At 51.6% G+C, this 14460-nt stretch overlaps 1 protein-coding gene across 5 annotated transcripts in view; it reads right to left on the reverse strand.

The window, feature by feature from the left end:
* ABR (ABR activator of RhoGEF and GTPase) overlaps window positions 1-14460 on the reverse strand; it is a 118015-nt gene that overhangs the window by 13918 nt on the left and 89637 nt on the right. The window contains exon 1 of one of the 5 annotated variants that reach the window (XM_028707591.2): window positions 5902-6341. The exons of the other annotated variants lie outside the window; for them this stretch is intronic. Coding sequence (XP_028563424.2) covers window positions 5902-6072 — 171 coding nt within the window. The 5' untranslated portion in view covers window positions 6073-6341. Of the gene's footprint in view, window positions 1-5901; window positions 6342-14460 lie in introns of those variants that run through there. 5 annotated transcript variants of the gene reach the window in all.

The raw sequence follows: 14460 nt of genomic DNA on the forward strand, positions 1-14460 counted from the left end.
AGGGAGATACTTTAGAAATAGGGCGCTGAAGGTGGGAGACAGGGCTGCAGACAGCGAAATCACAGAAGGTACACAGCTCCAACGACAAAGAACCCTGTTGCTTTTAAGAGAGCTGAACGTGGCTGGGGAGAGGCTGGGCATCCCGAGGCTGCTATCCAGCGCCTTGGCCAACCTGGTGCTCTCCAGCGGTTTTGGAACACCCATCAGCCCTGGCTTTTGTTCTACTGTCACCCCGTTAAAGAAGGTTTTACTAGCTTCATAGCCATCACAGCTAGTAGCCACTGAAAGCCCCTCTCCTCCATGAACTTGTTGAATCCTAAACCTATCCCACTTGGTGGCCATCGCTGGTATTCAGAAGCATTGCTGCTGCTAACCGTGGAGACAAAGCCATCGTTCCTAATCCTCTTTTAAAGCCTTCATCACTGCCTCCTGTGGGAGAGAGTTCCATCGTTTAACTCTGTGCTGCAGAGTTAAAAATTCCTTTTTAAAATCTGTCCTGAAACTTAGAACATTAAACTTCATTGGAAGTCCCCAAGATCTAGTGTTAAGCGATAGGGAGAGAGAGAAATATATACAGTGGTACCTCGGGTTAAGTACTTAATTTGTTCGGGAGGTCCGTTCTTAACCTGAAACTGTTCTTAACCTGAAGCACCACTTTAGCTAATGGGGCCTCCCACTGCTGCCACGCGATTTCTGTTCTCATCCTGAAGCAAAGTTCTTAACCCGAGGTACTATTTCTGGGTTAGCGGAGTCTGTAACCTGAAGCGTATGTAACCTGAAGCGTATGTAACCTGAGGTACCACTGTATATCTCTCCACTTTCACATTGCCATGTAAAATTGCACATACTTCTATCTTGCCTTTTCTATAAACTAAAAAGCCCCAGACACTGCAGCCTTTCCTCACAGTTGTGAAAGTGGCACATGAACAAAATGCTGGTGATGGTGATGGCAATGGTAACACAACCTGCCCCAGCAACACCACATCAGGTGTCGCTGCACATCCACAATGCCGGGATGGTCTCAGGTTCCGACAGGGCCCTTGAGACCTGGCGTGCCAACCTCCTCTGCTGTGCTCTGGCGAGAACTGGCGATGCAAGCAGAAGAGAGAGGTGATCTTCTGCAGAAAAAGGCTGAGACACCAACTCGGCAACCTTCAGGAACAGGGTTGGGGAGAGCAAAACACACACACCAGAAAAGCAGCAACGACAAAGTCTTACTAGATTGGACGATCTAAGTACAGCTTAGCTCACAAGCAGGAGGGCATAAGAAGCAGTGGGTTGTCTGTCAAGGCGAATGGGGCAGCAAACCACCAACCTCTGTAACACACACACACACACACACACACACACACACACACAGCCATATATTAGTCTAATCCCATTTTAAAGCCTATCCTCACCGTTCACAATGACCAGCTGTGGGATCCTCTGCCCTCAATCTCCAAGCAGCGCTTGTTGGGGTGTAGGTGGTCTGGTCACAAAACTGGATTAGGGCGAGGGGAGACCCAGGTTCAAACCCCTCTGCTTAGGTCAACTCTCAGCCTGACCTACCTCACAGGGTCGTTGTGAGCATTAAACAAGGTGGTAGAGACAACCATGTATGCCATCTTCTGCCCCATGGGGGAAAAGGAGTGTGATAAATTGATCAACTGGGGGGGCATGTGCCCTCCCCTACCCGATGTTATTGGTTTACAACTCCAGTCCATTGCTGACCATTGGCATGCTGGCCCAAGACATTTTGCTGCCCACCAGGAGAACAAGTCAGTCCCCTCCCAAGCTCACTGTACAGAAACCAGCTGGATGGACAGCCAAATCTTACTTCAAGTCTTGTCACTAGACAGCATCCCCCAGGATACCTGGAGGAGCTCAGTGGGCAAAAGGCAGCCCATTGGACACAGTCCACTCTGTCCTCCAACAGAAGAGGAGTCCTGCAGCTGCTAGACCAGCTCAAAGTGAGCCCATCCAGCCCAGCCGCCTGTCCTCATGGTGGCCGACCAGATTGCCCCTATGGGGAAGCCCACAAGCAGGACCTGAGTGCAACAACAGCACTCTTTCCGCGTACGATTCCCAGCAACCGGCATTCAGAAGCATCCACTGCCTCCGACGGTGGAGGGAGAACAAAGGCTATCAATGGCAGCTGGTTCACTTTGCCTAATATAAGGGCCGGCACCATCTGGGCTGGAATCGGGTGTGATGTGATCTTCCATTGGGGAAAGGAGTTGGGGGAAAGAGAGCTGCTGATACGTCAAGTGTCGCCTCCTGGATCCTGGGTGGTCCCATGGAAAGGAGGGAAGGATATCTCTGGCAGGAAAGCCACACACCCCCGCCGCCCCCCAACGAGAGAGCACGCCAGCTCCGGGAGACGGGCGCCGCCTCCATCCCCCGTAGAGAGAGCTGAACACAAAAGACCCCAGGAAACAAGCTCTCTCTCGCGCACAGCTGCTGCTCCTGCCTGCTTAGCATCTCATCTCAATGAGGGCCTCGTGCCAACCTTGGCGGACAACAAGCATGGCCACCTGTTGCACGTCCCCCCGCCCGCCCTTGCACACGCGGAGAGACACACTCAAAAGAAGGGAGGCCCGTGCTTCTAATTAAAAACTACAACAGCCACAGCAGAGTTGCTGGAGCCCAGCCCTGAATGGGTGAAGGGAAGGAGAGAGTCTCCCTGAGCATGCACAGAATGTCCCTTCCACTCAAGCTGATCTGCAGGGCAAGCCACAGCAGAAAACTGCAGCCATGTCTAGTTGTGCAAGAGAATAACGTAGGAAGTTGCATCTCAGGGTCCCCTCCCTAATATTAAAAACAAGGCTTTAGTCTTCAAGGGTCTGATCTGAAGGGGTGAAAACAGAAATGCTGAAAGGTGCCTTCTATTGAGTCAGACCACTGGGCCCCTTGATCTCCTGCACGGCTCAGTGGGGATGCCATCGGCGGCTGCGCCAGATAGGAGACCCTCAGAGGTCCAGACCGCCCCCACCAGCCCAGCAATTCTATGGCATGCATAGATGGTCCGGATCAATTCCATGCAGACGCCCTCCAATTAAGGGGGCCGCCATCCTCAGGCATCGTCCTGGGAGCTCTGCAGCACCGCCCAGGCGCTTTAGGCCTCACCAGCTGCTCTGCTCCAATTCCCATCACCAGACAGTTAGCATGGCAACAGCCGCTCAGCCCCACTGGACCAGAAAGCCGGCTGGCCAATAGCCACTTTCCAGAGAGAGAGACTGGCTCCCTCCTGGCAGACAGCAAAGCAACAAGGGGAGGGAGCGCTAAGCCATCAACCTGATCTCTGCTTCCAGAAGGGGAGAAATCACTTGCCATGTTTTTTCGTGCGTGTGTGTAAACTGTTTTATATTTATGTCACTTTACAGTGTGGTACATTGCTTTGGTATGCCTAATGGGAAGCTATTAATAAACAAAATAAATAATAATGAAAGGGAGGTGCAGCAGTGTTCCCAAAATTCATGCTAGCCAATTTTTGAGACGGGGGGGGGGGGGGGGCCTCCCATCCTCTGAAGTAAAGATATGCTTGACTGTTAGCGTGTGTGTGTGTGTGTGTGTGTGTGTGTGTGTGTGTGCGCGCACACACACACACACACACACATGAGGGGGGAGGGGGGAGAGAGAGACCCTCTTGTGGACCCAGAATTCTGACACAGATCAGTGACTCGCACAGGGAGGCAACAGGCACCCTCTGCTGAAGGCACATCACCCTGCTGTGTCATGGAGTGGCCCCCCCAGGGCAGTAAAACAGCAGGAGAGGACACTGCCTCTGGGTGAGTTGGAGACCAGCCAGCCAATCAGCAGGAGGCACAAAAATCAGGTCAATGGTGCCTGAACGCTACATCACAACAAAACCAGCCAGGCAGAAGAGTGAGAGTCAGTAATAGTCTTTATAAGGAGACCCTCCCCTGGCCCTGTGGGCTCAGTTTCTCCTTGGGGCAGCCAGTGCAAAGAAAAACAAAAACCACAGGGAATCCATGCAGATCACACACCACGACTGCACCTTGTGCTCCCTGGAAATTAAACTTTGGAACAACAAACTGTGAGAGTCCTTTGATCCTCACAAACTGTCACAAGACCCCCCAACTTCACACCTCAAGGGATGAGACACACACATACCATCTCTTCTTGCACCCTGTCTTAAGGGGGCTACAGTTCAAAACTGCTGATCTACCTTAAGGACTCTTGAGTACACACACACAACCCATTTCCAAGTTCAAAACAAGAGCTGAGGATCAGAGGTCTTGACTTCACCTATATAGAAGGAGACACAAAAGGTGCTGTAGGGGGTGTCAGAGCTCAAATAACTGGGGGGGGGGAGAGGAAAGGGGCTGTTAATTAAATCCACAAGTTCCACCTCCTAACTAAATCATGCCCCCGCTTTATAAAAACAGTTGCATGAGGGAGGGCCCCTCTCCAGACCTCCTGCAATATGAACGCCAGGGGTACAGAACAACTTTTTCACCACTGCGGTCTTTGAAGGGAATGGGTCAGCCCTTCGGAATTGCAAGCAGATGCTGTGCGGCTGAGCTGCAGCCCTTTCCTTGGAACAATAAAACAAGATTCCGGTCCTCATGGTTCGGAATTAAGGAATGCTGGGCCAATTTAAACAGGAACAGAGGAAGCTGCACCACTGGCTCATCCAGCTCAGGAGCGTTCGATGCTAACCAGCAGCAGCTCTCCAGGATTTTGGGCAAAGAAAACCCCCAGCCCCACCCAGAGAGTTCAGCGGCTGAACCTTAAGCGTCCTGAAAAGCAGGCTCCCCCCATCCCATCTCTCAAAGCTACAATCAGGAAAAGGCATTAAGGCAGCCAGTCTTTTTATGCACCTCTAGAAACCTAGAGATTGCATAAACACACATGCAAAACACTAAGGAACTTTGGGCTAGAAGATTCCAGCAAGGATAAGGCGACTGAGTGGGGTGTCCCACGCCTGGTGCAGTCAGTCCTTGGGTGTCCCCTGGAAGCCCTGAGGCAGCATTTCTGACCCGCACGTCCCTCCGCTGTAACCTTTGAAAGGACGAAACAAAACAAAAAAATGCCAGTAGCTCCGGTGACGTTTGCACAAAGCGCGTCTCACATTCCCTGCATGTCAGCAGCCCAGGAGCGCTGACCCCTTCTCTCCTAAGAGACCAGACTTTGGGGAGAACTCATGCTGCAGTCATGTCAGCTGGGAAGGGATTGGGAGCGATCTCAGCCCCAGAACCTATTCTTACAAAGTAGCCAGTGCTCTCTAAAAACCCCACAGAGTACACCTTCTGCGCTGCTTTAAGAGCCAGTCAGCCCCAAGGTTTATGAGGTTATGAAATGAAGGTAAAAATGAAGGTCTCTTTTTAAAAAGAAATTAACCAACTTTGAGACAGCCAGAAAACATCCAAACTGTCTCCCTAGCCTGAGAAATCTGGAGTCTTAACAAGTGTCAGAACCGCCCAGCTACTCTCCTTTGCATGTCGCATCACCCTCTTTGTCCGTGAACTCCGCAAGCAGCTAGATCTCAGTATGCACAACTCTGATCCTACATTATGCCATGACCGAAAGAAGGCACCAGCAGGAGCTCAGGGTAAGGGAGCTGTAGTAGCTGTTTCACATGGTGGGGTGGGGGATTCCCACAGCAAGGCTGTGAAGAGGAAAAACAGGGGGGTCTGAAATGAAAGCCTTGGGTGTATCCTGAGAGGCAATTTGACTCCCCACCCGCTAGAGGAGGGAGAGAACTGCAAGTTGATGCGGAGTTCGGAAAAGGAGACAAGTCTTGAGAACACCGCTCCCCAGAAATTTAACCGTGCAGCCACAAAAGTGATGCCTTTCACTGCAGCAGGAGACAGCAGCATATGCACCAGTCATTTCTCCCCTCTCCCCCTCCCAAAATAAGCAGAGAGATGCAAGGAAGAGCAACCCCCAGCCCACCTTTTGACGAAGGAGCTTGCTGCGCACCCGGCCCCACAGCCTGGACCCGGTGTTGGGGGTCCGCTTGCCCTCGGAGGCTTCTTCCTCCAAGCTGTCCAGGGAGCAGTGGTCCAGCCGCTCAGAGGCCAGGTTGAGCGGGCATTCGGGGGTCTGCACCAGCACCTCTGTCATCTTGCTGGCTTTCTCCCCACTTCAGCGGGGGGGGGGGGGTTGCTTGGGTGTGGGGAGCACCCCCTGGAAACCAGCAATGGATGAGGAGATGCCAGAGATTTCCGAGGGGGTCTTCTCTCCTTTTGGCTAGCAGTTTGAGGCGGGGGCCATCCTGGAGGCAGCCGGTTCCCGTGCAACCTCAGAGACTTTGCAAGAAAGAGCCCCTCATCTCTCCAGCATCCTCTCCGACTTGACTTGAGGGGAACACTCCCTCTCACGGGCTGGAGCAAGGAAAGCCAGTCTCTGTTCCGCCCCCTTCCTAGCAGCTTCTCCACCCCCCCTTTCCCCCTACTGGGTTAACCCCTCAAGCGCCAGGCTGTTTCCCTCTTCCCTAAGTCGTGCACAGACTTCCTCAAGAGGATTAGTCGCTGGGTTGCCAGTGGCCCATGGGTTGGTGCCTTTTAGGGGGCGGGCAGTCTCGATAGAAGCAGCATCAATATCTCCCTGTGCTGGATCATCAGATGGAGGCGCTAACCCATCTGTCCCTGTGAGCGGCCAGCCAGATGTCCCCTCCTCAGCACAAGCCACCAAAACAAGACAGTTTCCGACCCCCTTTGCTCCGTTATTTGCTCTAGATTCTTTTATATCAGACAGAAAATCAGTGGGAAACTTTTAGAGGCTGCTGCTAATTGGTAGATCTGGGAGCAAAAGAATTCACTAGGTTGAGAATTAAGCTAAGTAAGGGTTGCTGTTTCTAAGCTTGTTATAATTGTTTTCTTTCCCTCCTCTATTTTACACTGAAAACAACCCTGCGAGGTAGACCAGGCTGAGAGATATCACCCAATATGCGAAGCAAGGATGCAAATCTATGGGCTGTATTCACGCTTGTCCTACTCAGGGGAGACCCATTGGAATTAATGAACCTAAGGCAGGCATGTTCATTAATTTCCGTGGGTCTACTCTGAGCAGGACTAGCCTTGGATAAAATCCTGAGTCTCCACAGTTTTCAGTCCAACACTCAAATGGATATACTAAACCGGCACTTATTTCTGAAGGGATCTTGTGGCCCAGCTATTACCTGGTGCTCTGAGATTGCGGCATGCGTTCAAGATTGAGAACGATTCTCTCACAATGCAGGTGTGCATTTCAACACATGCTCTCTGCGAGAACACACAGAACCTGAAGCCAAAGCGCTTCCATTTTTTAACAACATAAAGCCTTACACCAGACCATTAGTCCATCTAGGCCAGTGTTGTTTACTCTGACTAGCAGCTGCTTTTCAGGGTCTCAAGCACACAGAGTCCTCCCCAGACTTCCCCAACCTGGTGCTGTCTTGGACTACGAGTCTCGTTGGCCCCAGCCAGCAATCAGCTTTTTAAAGCCTTGTCAGCAAGCCCTGCAGTGAAGTACAGTGGTACCTCGGGTTAAGAATTTAATTCGTTCTGGAGGTCCGTTCTTAACCCGAAACTGTTCTTAACCTGACGTACCACTTTAACTAATGGGGCCTCCTGCTGCTGCCGCCGCCACCGTGCGATTTCTGTTCTCATCCTGAAGCAAAGTTCTTAACCCGAGGTACTATTTCTGGGTTAGGGGAGTCTGTAACCTGAAGCATCTGTAACCTGAAGCGTCTGTAACGCGAGGTACCACTGTATAAATGACAACCTACTGGTGAAGGAAGGCCCTGCCTTCCAGTGTCAAGAACTGGCTGTGGTGACTCCTGAGCAAGCAACAGGCCCCGGCTCTCTGTCCATGCTCAGAGGCACTTGCACCATGCCACATAACCCAGGCATGGAAAACAGGTGCTGGGGGTACATCACAGCTCAAGTTAGTTCTTTCCTCAAAGATGGTAAGATTTGCATTTTTGGATCACACCCAAGGATGAAACACCTGCCCCCCCCCCCCCACAAAACCAGTGGTCTTTAACACATCCTGATTCCCCTGCTGAAGAACACCAGGTTTTCACCGTTGTCTCCATCTGTCTCTCCTTCCTTCCATCCCTCTCCCTCAGAGTAAATGCAAGAGTTAAACAGCAAGCTCAGTTTGGAATGTTTCTCTGCAAATGAGAAGCCAATGTGGTGGTGATGGGGGGGGGCAGACAGCAGCAGAGGCCTCCTCCTTCTCCTCCTTAAACCTCCAGGATAAGCTGGCCTCATTCTCTGCCCCCATTCCCAGCTGGAAGGCACCTGTCAGCAATCAGGGGCATTCTGAAGAGGGTCCTCCAAGGCCACAAAAACCTTAAAACTCCAAAGGTGGGTGGTGCTGGGGTGGGGGGGGGGAAACATCTGTGCCCCCTGCCCAAAATGCTGCAAGACTCCTAGCACAGCCAACAGGTCAGGGATGGTGGCAATCCGGAATCATTGGCTCATCCGTTCAAAACAACCCAACCGATTATCAAGGTCATCAGTCTTGTTGGATTAATTAAACTCAATAGTTTTAATTGGATTTCGAACAAATGTGCAATTAATCGTTACTGCTTTGAATTTTATTGTATTATTATCTTCCTCAGTGGGTTGTGCAGATTGCTATTCTGAATGCTTTTTATAGGGTAGGGGCGAACTGCGGGTGAGTATATGGAACCAGCAGGAGGCGGGGCAGGGGCCCCAAAAAAGTTTGGGAACCACTGACGCAGATATAACGAGGCAAAATAAGCAGAGTTTCTAAAACAAAAAGGAGAAGTCTGTTTCACAAATTCCCCAGCTAGAATAAAGAACAAAACGTTCTGTCCTCCCAGTGGCCAACCAGATGCCTCAGCAAGAAGCCCGCATGCAGGGCCTTAACAGGTTTGACAGATTGAAGCAGCTAGCCAGGAAGGGAGATGCACTCTGCTTGTGGCACAGAGGCACTCCGCTTTTTTTTATTTAAGAGAGAAATATGCAATCTAAGCCTAACAACTGCACACACACCTCAAAGGAGCTTGTCGATGCAGCCAGTGCGGTCAGAGTGTCAATCTAGGAGCTGAGAGACCTGGGTTCAAACCCCCCTCGGCCATGAAGCTCATTGCGTGTGACCTGGGGCCAGTCACTGCCTCTCAGCCTAACCCATCTCACAGGGTTGCTGTGGTGATTAACTGAGGTGTCTCTCAGCAGTTGCCCTAGATTCCCAAACTTGGGTCTCCAGCTGTTGTTGGACTACAACTCCCATCATCCCTAGCTAGCAGGACCAGTGGTCAGGGATGATGGGAACTGTAGTCCAAAAACAGCTGGAGACCCGAGTTTGGGAAACACTGGTCTAGACTTTGACTTTCCATTTTAAAAACAAGCAAGTCTCTAGCCTTCCTAGAAAGAAAGTTACGGTGCAAAATGTGCAGGGACCTTCTAAGCAGTATCTGTGAAATGAGAATGTGATGTGCACACATATTTTTTTTGTTTTCCCTGGTGCTGAGGAATGCTCCCTGTTGCTTACTCGACAGCAACAGCACCTGCGTTTGTGTGCTTGTGCAAAATCAATATTGTGCAATCTCTACAATCAGGACCAGCAGGACACAGCTGACTCCCCATGATCCGTATAACGTTCTTGGGGTGGCTGACTCTCTAATTTTGCATTATGCCCCCCTCCTGCTGCCATTTTGTGACTGGTGCCTACAGCACTCAAAATCTGAAACATGCCCTCTGGTCCCAAAAAGGTTGGCGAGTCCCATACTATACCGTGTTCGGCAAAAGGAACAGCTGAGACCTTATCCTTGCACTCCAGGGTTGTTACTCTCCTAGTCACTCCCTTTCCCTGAACTAATTACGGTTTGTGCTGGACCGTAGCTAACAAGGCAAAAACTATTATTACTGCAAGTGGCTCGAAATGCTGATTGACGCTGCGCCGCTTCAGAGACTTTGCTGATTTGTGGCTGCTGTTTAATTCCATCTGCTGACGAACTGCCCAGAGCGCTGTTTGATTGAGGGAAGCTGATACCTAAATAGCATGCAATTGATCCATAAGGAGGCAGAGAGCACAGCCGCTATCAGGAAAAGGCCCTTTTTTTAAAGGAAATACTCCCTGGGCCTCTCCAGAGATCCTCTGCATTGTGCATTCATAATGGTTCTCAGGGTGGTGATATTATTATAAACAAGAATAATACTGAATGGCTTCAGAAGAGGATTGGACAAATGAAGAGCCTAAGATGTAGTTCCTGCTGGGTCAGGACAATGGCCCATCTAGTCCAGCATCCTTTTCTCACAGGGGCCACCCAGATGCCTGTGCGAAACCTGCACGCAGGACTGGACCACAAGAGCCCTCGCCCCTCCTGAGGTTTCCACTAACTGGTATTCAGAAGCTTAGCTTGTCTAATCCTCTTTTAAAGCCATCCAGGTTGGTGGCCATCCCTGCCTCATGTGGGAGGGAGTTCTGTAGTTTAACTGTGGGCTGCGTGAACAAGTCCTTCCTTTCATCTCTCCTGAACCTTCCAGCATTCATGGATGTCCACAAGTTCCAGGGTTATGAGAGAGGAGGAAAAGCTTTTCTCTATACACTTTCTCCATAGGTAAAGGGACCCCTGACCATTAGGTCCAGTTGTGACCGACTCTGGGGTTGTGGCGCTCATCTCGCTTTATTGGCTGAAGGAGCCGGCGTACAGCTTCTGGGTCATGTGGCCAGCATGACTAAGCCACTTCTGGCGAACCAGAGCAGCGCACGGAAACGTCGTTTACCTTCCCGCCGGAGCGGTACCTATTTATCTACTTGCACTTTGACGTGCCTTCGAACTGCTAGGTTGGCAGGAGCAGGGACAGAGCAACGGGAGCACACCCCGTCACGGGGATTCGAACCGCCGACCTTCTGATCGGCAAGTCCTAGGCTCTGTGGTTTAACCCACAGCGCCACCCGCGCCCCTACTTTCTCCATGCCATGCCTCAATTTATAAACTTCTGTCTTCTACTCATGGAAGACAACACTGGCCATGATGCCTCTGTATACCAGGTGGTGGGAATCGCAAGTAGGGAGAGCACTGCTGATGTGCTCGGGGAAAACAGGGTGCTGGACGAGATGGGCAATGGCCAGATCCAGCAGGCTCTTCGTAGCCTCAGTGCCACCATTGCAGCTGCCACCACTGCAGCCACAACTAGGAAACCAGGGCTTGGTCCAGCTGCCTCTAGCCATATCCTTCCAATACACAGAAGGTCAATCTTAGGCCATGTGCCACCACTGCAAGCCCCATGAACCTCACAAGACCACCTTCCCAGGGCTCTGTGCACTGCAGCGAGACAGAGCGAGTTGCCTGCCACTGACCCCGGGGGTCTTCTCCCCCCAAGCCAGGCCTCCCACCTAATTGATGCCAGAAACAGGTCTCCTGGCTTGACAAAAGGGCCCTTGTCTGCACAGCTCTCCTGGCCGGACCTAGGGGGGGGGTGCTAAGAGGCACGGGGGGGGGGGAGGCTTGGAATTTGGAGGGGTGGGGAGAAAGAGGCTGCAAAACAACACAGATCTGGGATGGACTGAGGACACGGGGGTCTGTGCAGGATTCTGCCCATAGGTTTAGTCTAAACTGTTTTGTCTCTCACGGGACGAGGGGAAAGACTTTGGGGTCTGGTTGAAAAGAGGAACCACCTTCAGCATCCAAGGAAAGGTGGATTTGTCTGGTACCCTAGAAAGTCACTGCCTGTCTGTGCGGATATTCCCAGCCCTACCTGGAGATGCTGAGGATTGAAGCAGGGACCTTCTGCATGCGAAGGAGGGGCTCTACCACAGAGCCAAAGCTCACCCTCTAACAACGAAACAGGATTCCAGTCCTCATTGTTCTGAGTTAAGCCTCACTTGAGGCAAAAAGGTTCCTGCGTTGCAGGGGCTTGGACTGGATGACCCTCATGGTCCCTTCCAACTCTACAGCTCTATTATTCTAAGTAATAATAATAATAATAATAATAATAATAATTTATTTATACCCCGCCCATCTGGCTGAGTTTCCCCAGCCACTCTGGGCGGCTCCCAATCAAATGTTAGAAACAGTACAGCGTTACATATTAAAAACTTCCCTGAATAGGGCTGCCTTAAGATGTCTTCTGAATGTCAGGTAATTGTTTATCACTTTGACATCTGATGGGAGGGCGTTCCACAGGGCGGGCGCCACTACCAAGAAGGCCCTCTGCCTGGTTCCCTGTAGCCTCACTTCTCGCAGGGAGGGAACCGCCAGAAGGCCCTCAACGCTGGACCTCAGTGTCCGGGCTGAACGATGTGGGTGGAGATGCTCCTTCAGATATACTGGACCGAGGCCGTTTAGGGCTTTCAAGGTCAGCACCAACACTTTGAATCGTGCTCGGAAACGTACTGGGAGCCAATGCAGATCTCTCAGAACCGGGCTCGTTTCAGCAGGAACACGGGAAGCTGCCTTATGCTGGGCCTATTCATTGGTCCACCTTGCTGGGTATTTTCTACAGCAGCTCTCCAGGCAAGAAATCTCTCCCAGCCCTAGCCAGAGATGCTGATGGGGCTGACCTTCTGCATGGGCTCTGCCACGGGCCTCTTGGCCCTCCTTGCCTTGCCCACATCTCCTACCCCCGTCCCCGCAGCACAGCACACACACACACCTCTGGGCACTGCCTATCGCAAGCAGCCTGGCCGAGCTGCGGTCACTGGGGAGCTCCTTGGTTCCCAGGATTCCCTTGCCCGCCCCCAAGGTTCACACGGCTGGAATCTCCACACACCCGGCGGCCGTGACTCATGCTCCTTGATGCAAGCCTCCTTTGCGGTGACACGGCCACGCTGTTTCCATCCACTGCCCCCCCCCACCAGACGCAGAAGCCGCTCCAGGCTAGGAGGCCTCCAGCATTTCCCTAAGAACATCCAAAGAGAGCTGGCCGCAGCTGGATCAGGCCAAAAGGGGCCCATCTAGTCCTGTCCTCGCAAGGGCCAACTAGATGCCCCCAAGGAGAAGAGGACCTGAACACAACAGAGGAAACTTCCCCCCCTGCATGCAATTCCCAGCAAAGGCAAAGATTAGGCAATTTCGTGGAGGACACGACTATCAGTGGCTACTAGCCCAAGTGCCTACGTTCTGCATCCACCATCAGAGGCTCTGAATAATACCACTTGCTGGGAACCACGAGCGGGGAGAGTGCCATTGCTTATTCATTACTACGTTATTATCCTCCAAGAACCTCAAAGTAGCAACATAGTTCTGTTCCCTGCCCACCTCTCCATGTTATCTTCACTACAACCCTGCGGGGTGTGTGCCTGACTCAGTTTAGTCTGTTTGCACATGCGACATTGAGGATAATGGTTGAAAACCAGCCCTGAAACTTCATATACAAACAGCCTCCTCTCTGCGCCCCCCCCCCAAGCCTCTGCTGTGTCAAGAACAGAACCGCCTTCCCTTCACCCCCCCCAAACTAACAGGGACACACAGACATGCTCCTTTTCATTCAGCCCAACTGGATCTCTGTTCAGGACACAAATAGCTTAGAAGAACCTGACAGAAGCCAATGGGAAGGGGGGCTTGAGAAAGAAACACTCCCCACAGCCCCCACTAATACAAGACGTCTTCCCTTCAATATGACACCAATAGATCTTTTATTACTCTGTGTCTAGTGAGCATCCTATTCAGGCAGGTGCTAATATTTCTCCCTCCACTCTCATTATCCGCCTCTCCCAATTGGAGAGGAACTCAACAGTTGTCTTAGCAACTGTTGCTAGAGCAACCGTGGGATAAAGATGATATGGGGCAGTGTGTGTGTGTGTGTGTGCACGCGCGCACGCGCACCAGAGGAGTGGGGGGAAAGGGGCTGGGAAAGGAGGCAGAAGGCAGTCCTGGGAGCAGGGCAGGCTTGCTCCAATTGTTTAGATGTATCTGCTTCAACTGATTCATAGGGAGGGAGAATTTCCGCTGTTGCCCCTTCTCCAGTCAGGGCAGCGCAGCAGAGGGAAAAGATGCCACTTTCATCCCAATGGTTTCTGGCCCAGACCCAAGGGGCTGCTCACTTAAGAAGAGCCTGATGGATCAAGCCAGTGACCCATCTAGTCCAATAACCTGTTCTCACAGGGGCCAGGCAGATGACCCAAATGGAAGACCACAAGCTGGTAGCTTTTGATATTCCCCTCCTCCTCCATGAATCTGTCTAATCCTCTTTTAAAGCCACCTGAGTTGGTGAGCATCACTGCCTCCTGTGGGAGAGAGTTTAACTATGTGCTTGCATGAATAAAGCCTTTATTTTATCTGTCCTGAGTAGTCTCATGCAGCCCTGCTCGGGAGGGTATGGGACTTGCATGTCTCAAACAGCAGACTCCCTCCTCATGCTGCTTGGGCACCTCACTGAAAAAACAGCTGGGAGATTTGAGACATATGCAAATAAGGACTTTGTCATGCAGCCAGAAATTAAACTGTGGAACTCACTGCTGCAAGAGGCAGGGATGGCTTTGAAAGAGGATTGGATAATTCAAGGAGAAGGGATGCTGGACTAGGTGGGCCCCCTTTGGCCTGATCCAGCAGAC

The sequence above is a fragment of the Podarcis muralis genome, chromosome 15 (assembly GCF_964188315.1).
Source record: "Podarcis muralis chromosome 15, rPodMur119.hap1.1, whole genome shotgun sequence".
Taxonomy (NCBI): Eukaryota; Metazoa; Chordata; class Lepidosauria; order Squamata; family Lacertidae; genus Podarcis; species Podarcis muralis.